The 19,107-nt window shown below is 36.7% G+C and overlaps 1 protein-coding gene across 1 annotated transcript in view; it reads left to right on the top strand.

The window, feature by feature from the left end:
• TYR (tyrosinase) overlaps nt 1-19,107 on the top strand; it is a 94,748-nt gene that overhangs the window by 8,108 nt on the left and 67,533 nt on the right. The window contains exon 2 of the mRNA XM_077763037.1: nt 2,467-2,683. Within this exon, the coding sequence (XP_077619163.1) occupies nt 2,467-2,683 (217 nt within the window). The remainder of the gene's footprint in view (nt 1-2,466; nt 2,684-19,107) is intronic.

Raw genomic sequence — 19,107 nt, 5'->3', positions numbered from 1 at the left:
AAAGAAAAAAAAAAAAAAAAAAAAAAAAAAAAATCCTAGGCATGCTTTGGGCTCTCAGCGCAGAGCCCAACACAGGGCTCAATCTCACAAACCATTGGGCCACAGGCCCTGAGCCGAAATTGAGAGTAGGTCACCCAGATGACTAAGCCACCCAGGCACCCCATGAGACGGGATTTTAGATGCTCCTAGCCTTTTGTATTCTTCCATACTTAGACTCAGTTTCCTAATCATTAAACTAGGGATAAAATCATCTAAACCTATGAGGTAGTGGAGTGAAGTTTTAAAAATGTACACAGAGATGTCTTCCTCGTGGTGTAGAATATAATAGGGCCTCAATATATGTTCAATGAAGATGATACATTTAAAAAGTGCATCTTAGGGGTGCCTGGGTGGCTCAGTGGGTTAAATAGTGTATCTTCTAGGGCAGAGGTTGATATCAACAGAACGAGGGAAAAAGTGTGTTTAACACATTTCTGTTGAAGATTCATTGGTTCATCCATTGGTTTATTCATCCATCAAATATTTATTGAGCCTCTATTCTAGATTCTGTGACTAATAATAACAATAATAATAACATTGTCCTCATGGGGATCACATTTTCCAAAGGAGACCATATTGATTGTTTATCAAGGGAGTGTAAAGTAAATGAAGTCTAAGTTTGGCAATGAATAATCTTATCTACTCAGTGGACACAGGCATCCTGTGAAAGGATGTGCTTGTTACAGTCAGTGATGGCAGGGTGGCTTCTCCTGCGTGTTTGTACTGAATTAGGATTGATATCTTGCTATTTAGTTCATTGTTCTCACCGAATCTAAGGCACCTATGATTTTAAGATAAATTAATTTATATAGTACTGAGACCAAAGAAAGGTAAACCTACCTATTTACTTATGATGTGATATTTTTAATCATTTAGAATTTTTATTTGATGTTTATACTGAAAGAGCACCTTTTGACTTATTTAGTGAATTATTTTATTTTCAGAGTTTATTCTTCTGTGTACATATAAATGAAACTATATGCAAAATAATTCAGTGAAGAATTCCTTAAAATTCTTCATATTTAGAGTCAGATTCTTTTGAATTACTTTTGAAGTCAGAATTGACAGAATCTGTTTTTTCTTTTTTTTTTAAATTTTTGAGAGAAAGGCTCAGCAAGCCTGAGCAGGGGAAGGACAAAGAGAGGGAGAAAGTGAGGTAGAAAAAGAGAGAATCTCTCGTGAGATGTGGGGCTTGAACTCATGAACCATAAGATAATGACCTGAGCCAAAATCGGGAGTTGGATGCTTAACTGATTGAGCCACCCAGGTGCCCCATTCTGTTTTTCCTGTAATATTGCCTTGGCCTTGAGGATGAGGTTGGATATCAGACCCATGGCAACGAGTGAGAGTGCCTAGGCATGAACAAAGTCACGGCGTGGAGAAGCACAAGTAACGGCCAGAGAAGGGTAGCCAATCTGACTTTAGCAGTCGGATCACATGATTTATAAGAAAATCGAAGACTGATTCTGAGATTCAAGCTATACTCTAGAGGTAGAAGTGAGACAATTGGTTAATCATTTCTATGTGAAAGACATAAGAGAATAAGATGCAAATGAAAACTCACCAGTTTCTCACCAGCTTAAAAATCATGATTCATGGGCTTCTGGTTTGAGCATCAGGATGGTTGGTGAGATAAGAAATGTAGAGGGAGGAACAGATTTTTGGATTTTAAATGTTCCATTTGAGATGTGTGTGAGATAACACTGAAATAGGAAGTCCCAGATGGATAGACAAGGTTCAGAGTTCAGAGGAGTGGTTCTGAAGCAGAGATAGGAACTAGGGAGTTCTTAACATGTAGTTGCCCCATAAGCCACGAAACTTGTTAGAGCCCAAAAAGAAGACATATAGAGAGAGAAAACAAATGATGGCACAGATGTGACTCGGTACTAGGTCTAGCTTCATGGGCACCCAACCAGCAAAGTCACACAATGGATGTTTAACAGATGTTTGTCAGATTAATTTTCTCATTAAATAAATATTTGACAAAACTATATGCAGTAGCTATTATTATACCCACTTGATAGATGAGGCCTAGGAAATTTAATTCATTTTCTTAAGGAGATGTAAGATCAGAAGTCTGTTCTAGATTTTAACTTTCACTGTTTATGCTGCCCTGTGACCTCAGATAGGCTGCTTCCTCCAACAGTTCAATTTTTTTTAATGTTTATTTATTTTTGAGAGAGACAGTGTGGGCAGGGGAGGGGCAGAGAGAGAGGGAGACACAGAATCTGAAGCAGGCTCCAGACTCTGAGCTGTCACCACAGAGCCCTATGGAAACCATGAACTGCAAGATCATGACCTGAGCTGAAGTCGGATGCTTAACCGACTGAGCCACCCAAGGCTCCCCTCAACAATTTACTTTAAAATGTGAACCTCTTGATGGTAACCTCCGGCCATAACTCCTTTAATATAAAGGTTTTTGTGTAGATCATCTGTACCCGATTGGAGGAGTACAATAGCCGTCAGGCTTTATGTGATGGAACTCCAGAGGGGCCGTTACTGCGCAATCCCGGAAATCACGACAAAGCCAGGACCCCGAGGCTTCCCTCCTCCGCTGATGTGGAATTTTGCCTAAGTCTGACCCAGTATGAATCGGATTCCATGGATAAAGCTGCCAATTTCAGTTTTAGGAATACACTGGAAGGTAATGCCTTTTTTCACTCATTTAAAGTTTTCTCTACTCATTTAAAGTTTTCTCTGTTATTCTGAACTTATGTTTAGAATCTCTTATTCAACACCCCAGTCCCAGATATGTTTAAGAATACTGAATTTTCTGAATAAGGACATGTAGCATATTGCCTATGTGGCCAATAATCCTCACAGAGTCTGAGCAGCACACCATAATCCAACACATAAAACTCTTCAGCAAGATGTATAAATACACCCACCATGGCAATAAAGAAAGATGGTTGGCAGCTGAAGGATGAATAAGGTTAAGTTTTTCCACTAATAGAGTATTGGTGCCAAACGAAACACTGTCAGACCATTTTGTATTTCAGAATTATAGATAAAAGACTGTGGATCTATCATACTTTGCAAGTTTTAGTATTTTATCTAGTTTAGAATACTTTGGGAATGAGGCTCTTCGAGGCAAGTCCATTCTCTTACCTCTAAGGATGAAACCTATACATTAGGCTAAGTCGCCATCCCATATTCCCTCAAGATTTCTCTACTTTGTCGGAGATTCCTTCTCAGAGGCTCTTCTAGGTCCTACTTTTCCTACAAAGCTTCCAGTTTTGCTTGCTCCTCCCTTTAGCACCTGTTCATTCTTCTCTGCTCAAAGCTGTCCCAGTTAGGAAACTCAATTTTTTCACCTCAATATGCATTATGGAAACAAACTATAAACAAAACCAACCAACCAACCAACCAACCAACCTACCTACCTACCAACCAAGAACATTCACTCAACTCATAGATTTAATAGGAGTTTTGGGAAGACAGGGAGCCAACTTGTAGCAATGTCAACTCAACATTTAACACCAAACTGCTCACCTCCTAAAAAACTCTCTTTGGCACCCTACCATGTAAATGAATCTTTCTCTAATTTCTTTATTTTTAATTTTTTGAAGTTATTTTTTGAGAAAGAATAAGGGCACAGAGAGAGATGGAGAGGGAGAACCTAAGCATACTCGGTGTGGAGCCCAACATGGGGCTCAGTCTCATGACCCTGAGATCATGAGCTGAGCTGAAATCAAGAGTCAGGTGCTCAAGCTACTGAGACACCAGGTGTCCCTCTTCTTAACCTTTTTGTCTTGTTTTCTTGTCATTGTGATTGTTGTTTTATCCAACTTCTGTTGCTCAACTATACAAGAGTAGTTTTTCTGTGCCTTTCATATCCACAACCTCAGGGCCTTGCTCTCTCCAAGAAGCAATTTAAACAAGAAGTATATCACCCTAAAGAGGAATCCTGCTTCTAACTATTAAAATAAAAATTATGTTGTAAGTAATATTAATAATTAACATTTTCCTTCTAATCACTATTTGCAAGGCACCATGCCATACATTTTGTATAGCACTTCCTCTTACAACCATTCTCTGAGGAAGATAGCACAATTATTTCCAGTTTAAAGAGAGGAAACAGGACTAGAGATATTATACGATTTGCCTATAACCACTCGTTCATTAAGTGACAGAGCTAAACCTGTTCTAAGAATTGTCAAGTGCCAAAATCCAAGAGTCTTTTCCATACTATTCTGATGACCCAGAAGGGACTGAGAGTTTCTTTTTTTTTTTTTTTAATGTTTTATTTATTTCTAGGAGAGAGAGAGAGTGAGAGAGAGACAGCGTGAGCAGGGGAGGGTCAGAGAGAGAGGGAGACACAGAATCTGAAACAGGCTCCAGGCTCTGAGCTGGCACTCAGCACAGAGCCCGACGCGGGGCTCGAACCCACGAACCGCGAGATCATGACCTAAGCGAAAGTCGGACGCTCAACCGACTAAGCCACCCAGGCGCCCCTGGATTGAGAGTTTCTTGAGGGTGAGTGATAAATATATCAAGCTGGACCTTCACTAATATAAGAAGGCAGTGCATGGTTCCCAGGTGTCTAAGAGGCTATGTGCTGGGACAAAGGTGCACATAGAAGTTGTCAGTCACCATCTGGGAGGATGGGGTGTCCCATAGGACTTTGCCAGAGGTTAACAGTAGGACTACAAATTCCCTTAGTGACACTGCAGAGTCGGGCTCTATCCTTAACGGAGCAGAGGTACTTTATAGGTTTTTCATGCAGATTTTCTAGCAGGGAGAAAGCATGGAACTTTGTTACTAAGGAACATGGGCTGGTCCCAGATATAAGTAGGGGAGCCACACTTTTCTGGGTCTCAAGTCTGAAAAAGAAAGTGGCTTGAGCTGTGTCAACTCAGCCAGTGGCTCCCAGATAAGCTGCTAATGCACAGAGGTAAGTGCAGAACATCAGGTTTATCACAAAGAATTTGCTATTAATAAATTATGGTTGTGAATTATTTTTAAAAATTTTCCAGTACTTTGTTCTTTCACACATAATCCAGTATGCTTTCTTGAGGAGGAGAAAAAGAGCATATCATAGCACAGTATCTGGCACATAACAAGTGTTCAATAAGTTTTTGATAACTGAATACATAAATGAAACCTAAGGCGCTTCAAATTGCATAACCTACCACTTAGCTTATTTATCCACATTGTATGTTGCCAACGGACCAGTGGGGAAGTCTTAGAAAACATTGATCTGAGCTATCAGCAAAGATTTTCCCTGATCAAGGGCACTTTTATTTTTTTTTTACTCTTTCCCTTAAACTTTTACTCAGGAATAATTTTAAGCTTATAGAAAAATGAGAGCAATAAAACAGTACAAAAGACACACATATACCCAGATGCACTTACTGTTTACATTATATCTTATTTGCTTTCTCTCTCTCCCAATCTGAACCACTTGAAGGTGAGTTGTATAAATTCAAACACTTTACCCCTGGATATGTCAGTGTATTTTTCCGTAGAGTAGGAATATTCTCTTACATAGCCACAGACCAGTTATTAACTTTAGTAAATTCTGTATTTATATAATGCTTTATTCTAATCTAATATTTCCAATTTTTTTTCAATAGACCTAATAATATCCTTTATAGAATTTTTTTCCCTCTGTAACAGGATCCAGTCCAGGGGAAGTTAACATTTGGTTGTCATATCTCCTTAGCCTTCTTTAATTTGAAATTTTTTACAGATTTGTTTTTAATGAGATTGACATTTGGGGAGAATGCAATGCCTCCCTCCATTTTTAAATAAACTTTCCTTGTTTTGAGTTTGTCTTATATTTCCTCATGGTTGGATCCAGAAAATGTATTCCTAGCCAGAATTCTACAGAGGTGACTTTTCCAAGAGGATGTCACATCTGGAGGCACAGGACAACCATCTGTCTCACACTGGTGATGTTAATTTGATCATCTGCTCCAGGTGTGGTCCAATTTCTCCACTCTAGAATTACTAATTTTTCTCCTTCAAAATAATAAATTGACTACATGGGAACATTTTTAATATGATGCAAATATCCTGCTTTCTCCTAAAGTTGCCCTCCATTGATGGTTATAAAATGTTGACTTTCCAACTTCAGCACTCCCTTTACATTTCTTAGTCAGCGCTCGGGATTCTACTGTTAGCAAGAGCCCCTCTTCCTTCCTCCCTTCCTTCTTCATTCTTCCTTCCTATCTACCATCTGTCTATTGATATCAATATATCTATACTATGGAGTAAAGACTTTCAATTTTTTTAAGTATATAATTTAAGTATATAATTCATTAAGGTGCCTAATTATCTCCATGCTCAAATGGCCCCAGGTTTCACCCATGCGCACACCTTTAAGCTGGCTCTTATGCCTCTGTTTCACATCCCCACTCTTCTTCTTAGCATTTTCTTTCTTTCTGGTATAGCAATATATTCTAGAGTCACCTTGTACCATATTCCCTCAGGCTTGGAGTCAGTCATATTTATTCAAAAACAATGGTTCCTTTCAGTGGGCAAGGATATAAGAAACAAAGATCTGGGAGTAAGCTTTGCTCACTGGACACATTGTGCAACCAGGATAGGGTGGGATGTGGAATGTTTGGGCTTACAAGTAGTGCTCAAGTGAATATAGATGTACGGAGAGTAGGACTGGAGATCCAGGAGCAAAGATTCTCTCTGCATTCTTCTGTATTCTTCTGCATTCTTCTCTCTCAATAAACACAGGTGGGATGGACTTGTCCATTTTAACTGAACCCCACGGTTATTGCTACCCTTTGGTTATTTCTAGCCTTTTAAGATGTGTGTAACATACATCCCATTCAACAAATTCTCACAGCCAGCCCTGGGATGGAGGAATTGTGTTTTCAACTACTGAAGTGATTTATGTTACCTCAGCTTTCTTCCTAGATTTAAATGCTGAAATAAATATTGAAAATGTGCCACTTGTGAATTGTGTAAAAGAGACTCATGTTCTTAGAAAAAGCAAAGACAAATAAGTCTGCATGATAAAAGGGAGTCTTCTCATTTGCCTAAAGAGCTGGTCCCATGCAGAACGGGGTATTAGATTCAAAGAAAGATGTTCTCATGTCCAAATCTTTGACTGCCCATGGTGTCTTATAGTTCAAGGTTTATAATACTGCTAATGCAAAATTAGCAGTGGTATGTGTGTTGGGGGCTGAGGGAGGACCGACAGTTTAGTGAAGTGGTTAAAAGCAATCAAACTGACAGGAATTTGATCCAAACCCCACCACTTCCTAGATATATTATTTTGAATAAGTTATTTTACTTCTTGGTCTTAGTTTCATCATCTTTAAAACACAGCTATGGGGGCGCCTGGGTGGCTTAGTCGGTTAAGCGTCCGACTTTCGCTTAGGTCATGATCTCGCGGTTCATGGGTTCGAGCCCCGCGTCGGGCTCTGTGCTGACTGCCAGCTCAGAGCCTGGAGCCTGTTTCAGATTCTGCGTCTCCCTCTCTCTCTGACCCTCCCCTGCTCACGCTGTCTCTCTCTCTCTCTCTCTCTCCTGGAAATAAATAAAAAAATATTAAAAAAAAAAAAAGATAAAATACAGCTATGAATAATACTTTATGGGGTTTATGTAAGGATAAAATGATAAAATACATGTAAGGAATTTATGATATTTCTTCAATAAATGGCCGCTACAATTATGTTAAACTGGGATTAGCTGTTGATGATTCAGTTATCACTGATTAATTTTTCTGACAATCAGCTTAGAAACCAGGTATAGACTGACTCCTGAGAAAATATGTCATTATGGGCTAGTTGTAGCAGAAAAATAAAGGAGAAAGGTGGGAAAATGTTGTTGAGATAGACCCAGAGACATATAGCATTTCTGGAGATAAATAGCTTTTCGGGGGAATTCCCAACAAGAAGGGGACAAGGGAAAGGACAACTCCTATTACCCAAAAGGGAGGAAGGTGCAAGAATAAGAAGCAAATCTAATTTAAAGTTGTATTCACAACCCTAAGCGCAACTGAGGATCATGGAAATGTACAGGTGAAAGACACTTCTCTGTGTATTCACTCTAACATCCCATAGTGTGCTGAGATGCCACTATGACATTATCCCTATGTGGCCATTCAAAGACAGAGACTAACCTACCTCACATGGGAGAACAAAAAGTTCCAGGTTTGGGAAAAAACCTAGTTCTATTCCATTGAAAGAACCCTATGTGATCCTGGTACTATAGTAAATTATGGACATACAAAGACACATAAAGATGACAATTACATAGTTCCTGACCTCAAGAAGCTTGCCATCTAATGATGAAATGCCTCATGAATACATGGGGAAAACACAGTATGATAGTATACAATGAGCAAAGAACCCAGAGATAAGCCAGAAATATTTCCTTAGAAGACAAAAATAGAAGTGGATCTTTACATATCAATAATTATTCACCAAGAAGAGAAAAAGAAAGGCATTTCCAGCAGAGGGAACAACATGTGCAGTGGAAGAGAGGTGTGAACGTGTGAAATTTGTTACCAAAAAAAATAAGAGGTTGTATATGGCTAAAATATTAACTTTGCAATGGGAAATAAGAAGAAGTATAAAGGGTTTAGAATACATCACGTATACCTCTGTTTCTCAATCTTCTCTGGAGGAAAAAAAGTTATAGACCCCTAAAAATATGCCCAAAGATCCCTAGGGAATTATGAAACTAAAGTTTGTTTCAAGTAAATGTCTTATAGCTTCCCTGTAAAAGAGATATAGTTGATAAACCCAGAGTTTAAAAACCATAATATAATGTTTGTATCTTCAAGAATATGTCTACATTTTGTTTCATGCTATAGACAGTGTGGTCAGGAGAGACCAGGAGGTCTCTCAATTTAGAGACATGATCTTCTCTAAGTGTCAGTAAGGTATGAAGCTAGCAGCCTTAGCAGAATGCGGGAAGATTAATCAGTGAGCTGTTGGGGGGATGATAGATGGTGAGGGCTTGTTTTCAGGTACGGAGACTGAGATGCAGATGAGCTGGTTAGAGTAAACCAACTTTTTTATATTCTAGAATATAGAGTATCAAGAGCTCTTGGTAACCAAATGTGAGACAGACAGGTGAACACATTGAGTATGGTTCTAAAACATCCCCCACCGATTTTTCATAATTGGGTCTCATTTTGGCCTCTCAATCTATACACCGTTAAAAAATCTAATTTATCTTCATATGATAGCTCTTCTAAAATAAATGCTATTTTGATTCTCCAGAACTTTCCTTTCTAGCAGCTCTTCAACCCTTTCTATTTCTTTGTGACTGCCAGACACATCCCTGGGGAGTATCTCGCCTCTTAATTTGCTGGGGCTTCAGCAGTTCAAGAAAGTAAAAAATGAAAATTGAAGCTTTGAAATTTTAAATAATGTTTTGTAAATGTGCATATTTGAAGAGAAAGACTAGCGGCCAGTCACACTGAAGTCTCAAAGAATGGCCTAGTTTTCAGTCTCTGTGCTTGAGGAATGGACTTTATTAGGACTTTCAGAAATGATCACACAGACTCAGTAACTAAATGCCATTGAGACTAACTGTGTAAATCTTAATGTCAAAGAGATTATTTCAGTGGCGTGGGAAATTGTGGTGATGGGAAGGCTCCAGTCCTCTCTGGCCACATCTTTACCCATTCTGGGGGAATCAGAAAGCTGAACAGCTTGGTATAAATGATGTTCACTGACTTAGAACAGAGGTGAAAGGCTGTAAGGACCTCAGAACAAGAAAACTTTTCCAAGCCTGGGTTATTTAACTCCCCAGAATTACCACCGTGGCAACCTTGTTGGTATTCTGATTAGGTAATGTTCCTGATCATAATACCAATAAAAATCTCTTTGTGCCAGACATTCTCATTTCTCACAGGCTAGATGATTTAATCCTCACAACAGCCCTCTGATATTTAATATTCACTGATTAAACTAAAGCATCATTTTAAGTAGTTATTCCAGTGTGTTTAGGAAGCAATGTGTCTCCTTCCAGTTGAATGAGCTGATTCAACTCATCTGGCTCAAAGGATAGCCTTTTTCTCCTCACTCCAAGTTCACAAGGAAAATAGGACCCTTCTAATAACATGTAGGGAATTCAAACAAGTATCCTGTGTATAACTTTCCAAGCGGGCTTGCTTTGAATGTGCTTCTTTAATCAGGAGATAACATTAACTTTTTAAAAAGCCTGAAATAAAATAAGGACTGCTATATACGTATAAGAGATCCAACGCAGAAGCCATGCTCAGGGACGAGTAATACTTGTGTACTAGGTTCACAAAAAACAAGTCAAGCATAATTCCCATATACGAAATGCCTGATAAGTTCTTAATCAGTGCCTTGTTTCCCAAAGCAAAAAGGTGGCAAGATCAGAATACATTTTATCTGGTCATTAGAAACTCTCTAGCCAGGATGCAGTGATCGCCTGTTAGAAACTGACTTTTTGAACATTTGGAGGCATTTTAAATTTAGTGGACAGATTTCTTTAGTCTCAATGACATTGTTCAGACATTTGGGTAGTAGAAACACAGTTTTTTAAATTAATTTATTTATTTATTTTCAGAAAACAAAACCTTAAAAACAGAATAGTTTAGAGTTTGGGGATATTATTGCTTGGTGCTCAGTAAACTTTTAGCAACAAATGTGATCATCTTATAGACTGAGATCTCTCTGTAAAAAAAAAAAAAAAAAAAANGGGTCCTATATATTTATATAGTTTTTAATGATTCTTCTGTTTCTACTCCCTCTGACTAGTTGAACTGGAATGCAAATTGTCCTAGCCAAATGTGAATATTGAGAAAGTAAAGTAATTTATTTAAGGCATGTGTCATCTTTGCTAAGAATTAAGAAGTGCTGGTATTATGTACTGGCAAATGCCATCTTGTAAAGCCACATGAGAGAAAGAGGGAGAAGAATTTCCCAGAGTGGAGCAGGGCCTGATAAAGTGAATTGAGACACTGATTTTTAAGGCATATAGCAATATATTTGAGTATCAGTTTTAACATTATGAGAATCTTATTCCTTAAAAGTGTATTTAATAATTACCTGTTTAGGCTACTGTGAGAATGTACACACATCTAGCTTTTACTATATACACAAGAAATGTTTTCTTTTCCCCACTCCTGTCTTTGTAATCTTTCCTTATAATTTAGCAAAGTTATTCGTCTTCATGATATGTATTTATCTATAATAGAGAGCTTTTATATATTTTTTCATCATTTGAATTTACTGCAGGAGAAAACAGCTCTTTGCTAAAGGATAATCTTATTTTCCATTTAAAGTCCCAGAAGATCTTTAAGGAGCAAAATAATAATGTACCTGTTCTAGGTGTATTCTATTTTTATGCATATATATATATCTAACAAATATGAGTTGAGAGACTTCAAGATACTAAAGACAAAGTAACAACATATCGTGTATAACTGCTTTGTTATCTAAAATATTTTGACTGCAGTATCTATTTACAACTCATATAAAATATGGAGAACTCCAGTTTTTGTTAATGTGGGTTATATTTATTTCTACTTACCATTTTTAAAACTAAAACTAAGAAAAATTTGAAAACATTTATTTATTCATTAAAATAACAAAAATTACATTATATGCATACAAGTAACAATTAAATATAGTTTATAAAAACAGAAAGTAACATGGCATCGTTTTATATTTTTGCAAAAAAAAGAAGACATCTGGATTCTATGTCTGCTTCTATACTCAATAATAGTATGATGTGGAATTTGGTTAAAAAGTGAAGAAAACTCAGTCTCACACAGATATAAAGTTAGAATAAGAAGTATTTTTTAAAATATTTTCTGATAATTGTGGATCTATTTTTATACACCAAAACTCAACAAGTGGTAATTTCTTAAAAGTTGACTTGCACCGTCAAATCTGAAACCATATAAATGAAGTTTTTGTACTTGTTATGTTAAATTCTACTCAAACCGCTCTTACATCAAGAGTTGATTTTTCTCCATATTTATTTTGTAATATCAATCATAGGTCGTTTACAAAATATTGGTTCACTGAGATCTGTCATATTTTGAAATATCCCATTACACAATATCAAAAAATCACATTCATTAGTATCACCAATAAGTAATCTCATCAGAAATGTTTTAAAGCATTGAGAAGCTCTTGAGCTTATAGTGATGGAATCACAATTTTCAAAATTCTGTTTTTGCTTGAAAACTCAAATTGTATCATTGGTTAAAAATATCAGCAGTTGTTTTCTTTTAGGTAACATACTTATTTTGTTCAATATCAAGAAAATGTCTGCCAAATGCTTAAGTCTGAATAACCATAGTTTATTTCACAATTGTACATTCCAGTAGAAATGGATTCCATTAAAAGCATGGTTATTTCAGTTCTCAACACAAATAATGGCACAAGTGCTTTTCCCCTTAGATAAACATCATACTTCAGACCACAGCAGATATGTATGTCCCATTCTGGTTTCTCTAGGGTACCAAAGACATAGCAAAACTTTGGTCATGGATACACTCCCAATCCTGCTTCTGTTATCTGGCTCAGCACTAGTTACTCCACTCTGGGTGGGTATCTTGGGAGAAATCTTTGTGCCAAAACAATGGAATTTTTACATGGCCAAAAATAAAAAAGAATCACAGTCAATAAACTAATAAAAGTACATAGACTTCCACTTATGGGAAAGTGGAGTAGATAGACATTTCCCTATTCCTCTCTTTAAGTACAACTTAAATCTCTATATGTAGTATATAAAACAGAATAACATCAATGGTGAAGATAAGGCAGACTAGCTAAAGACCCTGGGATCTCTTAACCATGTTAGTGAGTCCCTTGTGCTTTCTTTTTGCCTCATATATCCAAGATCTATTGCTGAAGAAGCCTGAAAATAGCAAGAGGTTTAGACAAAAATAAAACAAACTAAAAAGCAACAAAAACTTGCTCTCTGTAGCCAAAAGTCAAGAAGTAGGGCAGAAAGCTTTCAGGCAATACCCAGTATACTCCATTTAAACACCAAAAAAGAAAATGAAATGAAACAAAATTAAAAAGAGAGAGAGAGAGAGAAGAAAGAAAGGCTGGTTGGGGTGACTAGACCTCCATCATTATCAAATTAACACTGTGTTCCAATCCCCTGGCTGCATGGTGTCAGAGAAGTCTGACTAAAAAGCAGAGGTTTCCCAGGAATAAATCCCACTTGATCATGGTGAAAAATTATTTTAATGTATCATTGAATTTTATTTGTTACTATCTTGTTGAGAATTTTTCATCCAGTTTCATCAGGGATATTGACCTGTAATTCTCCTTTTTAGTGGGGTCTTTGTTTGGTTTTGGCCTCATAGAATGAGTTTGGAAGCTTCCTTCCATTTCTATTTTTTTGGAAAAGTCTGAGGAGAATAAGTATTAACTCTGCTTTAAAAGTCTGGTAGAATTCCCCTGGGAAGCCATCTGGCCCAGGACTCTTATTTGTTAGAAGATTTTTGATAACAGATTCAATGTCTTTGCTGGTTGTTGGCCTGTTCAAATTTTATATTTCTTCCTGTTTGAGTTTTGGTAGTGTGTGGGTGTCTAGGAATTTGCCCATTTCTTCCAGATTGTCCAGTTTGTTGGCATATAATTTTTCATACAATTTTCCTATAATTGTTTGTATTTCTGTGGTGTTGGTGGGAATGATGTGGCAACCACTCTAGAAAACAGTATGAAGGCTCCTCAAAAATTAAAAATAGAACTACCATATGGCCATCAATTGCACTACTAGAAATTTACCCAGAGGATTCAAAAATGCTGATTTGAAGGGGTACATGCACCCCAATGTTTATCACAGCACTATCAACAATAGCCAAATTATGGCAAGAACTCAAATGTTCATTGACTGATGAATAGAAAAAGAAGATATGGTGTGTGTGTATACATACATAATAGAATACTATTCAGTGATGAAAAAGAATGAAATCTTGCCATTTGCAACAACATGGATGGAATAGAAGGTATTATGCTAAGTGAAATAAGTCAGTTGGAGAAAGAGAGATATCATATGACTTCACTTATATGTGGAATTTGAGAAACTCAACAGATAAGAATAGGGGAAGAGAAGGAAAAATAAGTTAAACAGAGTGGGCAGCAAATCTTAAGAGACCTTTAAATACAGAGAACAGAGGGGTGCCTGATGGGAGGTGGATCATGGGATGGGCTAAATGGGTGATGGGCATTAAAGAGGGTACTTGTTGAGAGGCGTACTGGGTGTCATATGTAGGAGATGAATCACTCGGTTCCACTCCTAAAGCCAAGACTACACTATATGTTAACTAACTTGAATTTAAACTTGTAAACAAACAAACAAACAAATAAATAAATAGCAGAGATTTCCATCCCGACCATGTAGTAAGGAACCGCTCCCCATACCTTACATGAAGGTGATGCAGAGAACCTGCACTTCCATACATACCTAGCAGTAAAAAGGTGACTCACTCGTTCTCTGCTGGATTGGTGTCAAAGGAGACCTATGGTGAGGCAAGGCCTCTACTATTACCCAGTGACATTGAGGCCATTTGATCTGTGTTATGTGTGAAGGCCAGGTGGGGAGCAGTAATGAGGCATTCCTACCTTTCATAGGCAGAAAGTATAGGGGCTCCATGGAAATCAGGTCAAATGGAGAACCTGGACTTTTATCCCTACCTTGCAGTTATGAGGCAATATCTGTTTCCCTTTCCCTTGCTGGTGTTGAAGCAGAGAAAGCCAGTTATAACAGAAGACTTAATAAGATCAAGAGTCTCAAAACATAATATACAAAATGTTTAGGTTTCAAACACAAATTACTCATCACACAAGAAAATTTCATGCTTGAAGAGAAAAGACCATTAGTAGACAGTTAACACTGAGATAACAGAGAGAAACATCATATGATGATAAATGAGTCATTCTACCAAGAAGACATAGCAATACTAAATATGTATGCACCAAACAACTGAGATCCAAAATATAAGAAGCAAAAGCTGATAAAGATGAAAGGAAAATAGACAAATCCACAATTATATACGTGGAGAACTTAATACCCCTTTCTCAACAATTGATAAAGCTTGACAACATATCCACAAGGATATATAAGAACTCACAACACTATGAATGAAAAAGATCCAATTGACATTTACAGAACACTTCACACAACAACAAAAGAATAAACATTCTTTTTGAATGTCCAAAAAACATATACTAAGATTGACTCTAACCTAGAACATAAAATAAACCTCAAAAATTTTAAAAGAACTGAAATCATACATATTGTGTTATTTTACCAAAATTGAATCAAACTAGAAATCAATCAATAGCATAAAGCTAACAGGAAAATATCATTAGAAAAAGGGAAAGAAAGAAAATCACAGCCCAACATCCCTCATATAAGGCTAGTTTAATATGTAAATGTCTTATATCTGGACTTTTACTAGGACAGTATATTGGCTATAATATTATATTACAGATTTTCAAGGTGATACCATTGGGGGTAATTGAATAAAGGACACATGAAATTTCTCATTATTTTTTAATATTTGTATGTGAACCTACAACTATCTCAAAATTAGAACTTAAAAAAATAAAAACTAATTACAGCTTTAATTTTAAAAATAAACAACCAAAACAAAGATACAAGCAAAACTGTTCACTTTTAAATAGAAGGAGGAGATAAAAGAGTCTACTACTAAGAGTCTTCGTTTGGTCAAGAAATTGACAATACTTTTGTACATTGGCTTTATTCACAAATCAAGAAATGCAATTTGTAGCATCATCAAGATAATATTATAGTTATTGATACACGGGAAACAGCCTTAGGGCAAACATAATGTAGGTTTTATTCTAAATGTTGCATTCTGCAAATAGCTATTATCATTTCTGTATAGAGTAGAATAAATAGAAAGTTGACCATTAGACTAAATTATTTGGGAAATATATATGGTACATATCCTTTTTAACACATCATAGAATAAGAAATCTGAGAGTTTCTATAATACCGAAAGCTGTTTAACTAGAAAATTTTCCAACATATTTGACCATAGAACCCATTTACTCCTTTCACCCTGTGTCCTTTATTTCCCCAAATACTGTTTTAAAAATTGTTTGGTTTATAAATTACAAACACTTGCTTGGGAAAATCTGGTCTAAAATTAAAACGTTACATCTATAAATAACAAGGGTTAACTCTAGTCTCCATCTATTTCAAGCCAGTCAATTTCATGCCAGAGACTATGAATCATTATATTTTTCTTCTTTGTTGTTAATTTTAAGGGGATCATAGTGAATATTTACACTCAAACTATTCCAAAAAATACAAAAGGAGGGAAAACTTTCAAATTCATTCTATGAGGCCAGCATTATCCTGATATCAAAATCAGATAAATAATCCACTAACAAAGAAAACCAGAGACTATCCTTGATGGACATGGATGCAAATTTTCTCAATAAAATACTAATAAACTGAACCTAAAAATACATTAAAAGAATCATTCACCATGATCAAGTGGGATAATTGCTGGGATGCAAGCGTGTTTCAATATTCACAAATCAATCAAAGCTATACATCAGATTAATAAAAGAAAGGATAAGAACCATACGATCATTTGAATAGATACACAAAAAGCATTTGACAAAGTACAACATCTATTCCTAAAAACTCTCAACAAAATAGGTTTAGAGGGAACATATTCATTATAATAAATGCCATCTATGAAAAACCCACAGCTAATACCATCCTCACTGGGAAAAAATCAAGAGATTTTCACCTATGGTCAGGAACAAGACAGGGATGTCCTCTCTCACCACTTGATGAGCCACTACTTGAGTCTTAGCCACAGCCACACATTAGACAACAAAAAGAAACAAAACCCATACAGACTGACAAGGAAGTAGTAAAACTTACTTTGTTTGCAGATGACATGACACTCTATATAGAAAACCCTGGAGACTCCACCAAAAAACTGCTAGAATTGATATACAAATTCAGTAAAGTCACAGGATACAAAATCAACATACAGAAATCTGTTGCATTTCTTTTTTTTTTTTTTTAATTTTTAAATATTTATTTATTTTTGAGAGAGAGACACAGAGTGTGAGCTGGGGAGGGGCAGAGAGAGAGGGGGACACAGAATTTGAAGCAGGCTCAGGCTCTGAGCTACCAGCACCACCAACTGTGAGACCATGACTTGAGCCAAAGTCGGAGGCTTAACTGACTGAGCCACCCAGGCACCTATGCTGCCTTTCTATATGCCAATAATTAAACTTCAGAAAGGGAAATTAAGGAGTGCCAGAGTGACTCTGTTGATTAAGCCTACGACTTCAGCTCAGGTCATCATCTCACAGATCCTGAGTTAGAGCCCCACATTGGGCTCTCTGCTGTTAGTACAGAGCCCTCTTTGGATCCTCTGTTCCCCTCTCTCTTTGCCTTCTCCCACTCATTCTCAATCTCTCTCTCTCTCTCTCTCTCAAAATAAATAAGTAAACTTGAAAAAAAGAAAGAGAAATTCAAGAATCAATCCCATTTACAATTGCATCAAAAGCCATAAGATACCTAGGAATAAACCTAACCAAAGAAGTGAAAGACCTATACTCTGAAAACTACAAAACACTGATGATAGAAATTCAGGACAACACAAAGAAATGGAAAGACATTCCACATTCATAGGTTGGAAGAACAAATATCATTAAAATGTCTATACTTCCCAAAGCAATCTACATAATTAATGTAATCCTTATCAAAATACCAGCAGCATTTTTCACAGAACTACAATAAACATTCTAAAATTTGTATAAAACCACAAAAGATCCCAAATAGCCAAAACAACCTTGAAAAAGAAAAGCAAAGCTGGAGGCATCCCAATTCTAGACTTCAAGTTATATTACAAAATTGTTGTAACCAAGACAGTTTGGTACTGGCATAGAAATAGATACACAGAACAGTGGAACAGAATAGAAATCCCAGAAATTGACCCACAACTGTATAGTCATCTAATTTTTAACAAAGCAGTAAAGAATATCCAATTGTAAAAACAGTCTCTTCAACAAATGGTGATGGGAAAACTGAACAGCAACATGCAAAAGAATGAAACTGGACCACTCCCTTCTACTGTACACAGAAACAAATTCAAAATAGATGCCAGACCTAAATGTGAGACAGGAAACCGTCAAAATGCTGGTGAATAATACAGACAATAACCTCTTTGACATTGGCCATAGCAACTTCTTAACTAGATGTCTCCTGAGGCAAGGGAAACAAAAGCAAAAATAAACTATTGGACTTCATCAAAACAACAATCTTTTACACAGCAGAGGAAACAATCAACAACCCTAAAAGGCAGCCTCTGAATGGAGGAAGATATTTGCAAATGATATATCTGAAAAAGGTTAGTATCCAAAATATATAAAGATCTTATAAAACTAATACCCCAAAAATAAATAATCCAATTAAAAATAGGCAGAAAACATAAACATTTTTCCAAAGAAGACATTCAGATGGCCAACAGACATGAAAAGATGCTCAACATCAATGATCATCAAAGAAATACAAATTAAAACTACAATGAGATATCACCTTACACCTGTCAGAATAGCCAAAATCAATACCAGATAAAACAGGTGTTGGTGAGGATGTGGGAAAGGGGAACCCTCTTGCACTGTTGGTGGGAATGCAAACTGGTGCAACCACTCTAAAAAATAGTATAGAGTTCCCTCAAAAAGTTAAAAATAGAAATACTCTATGATCCAAAAATTGCACTACTAGGTATTTACCCAAAGAATACAAAAATACTAATTCAAAGGGATACATGCACTGCCATAGCAGTATCATTTACAATACCCAAACTATGGAAACAGCCCAAGCATCCATCAACTGATGAATGGATAAAGATGTGGGGTGTGTGTGTGTGTGTGTGTGTGTGTGTGTGTGTGTGTATGACACTATACGTTAACTAACTAGAATTTAGATAAAAAAATTTTTAAAAAAGGAAAGAAACTGGGGCACCTGGGTGGCTTAGTCGGTTAAGCGTCCGACTTTCGCTTAGGTCATGATCTCGTGGTTTGTGGGTTCGAGCCCCGCGTCGGGCTCTGTGCTGACTGCCAGCTCAGAGCCTGGAGCCTGTTTCGGAGTCTG

Source organism: Crocuta crocuta, unplaced genomic scaffold, assembly GCF_008692635.1.
Source record: "Crocuta crocuta isolate KB4526 unplaced genomic scaffold, BGI_CrCroc_1.0 scaffold614, whole genome shotgun sequence".
Lineage (NCBI taxonomy): Eukaryota > Metazoa > Chordata > Mammalia > Carnivora > Hyaenidae > Crocuta > Crocuta crocuta.
This window is presented reverse-complemented; position numbering and strand designations above follow the sequence as displayed.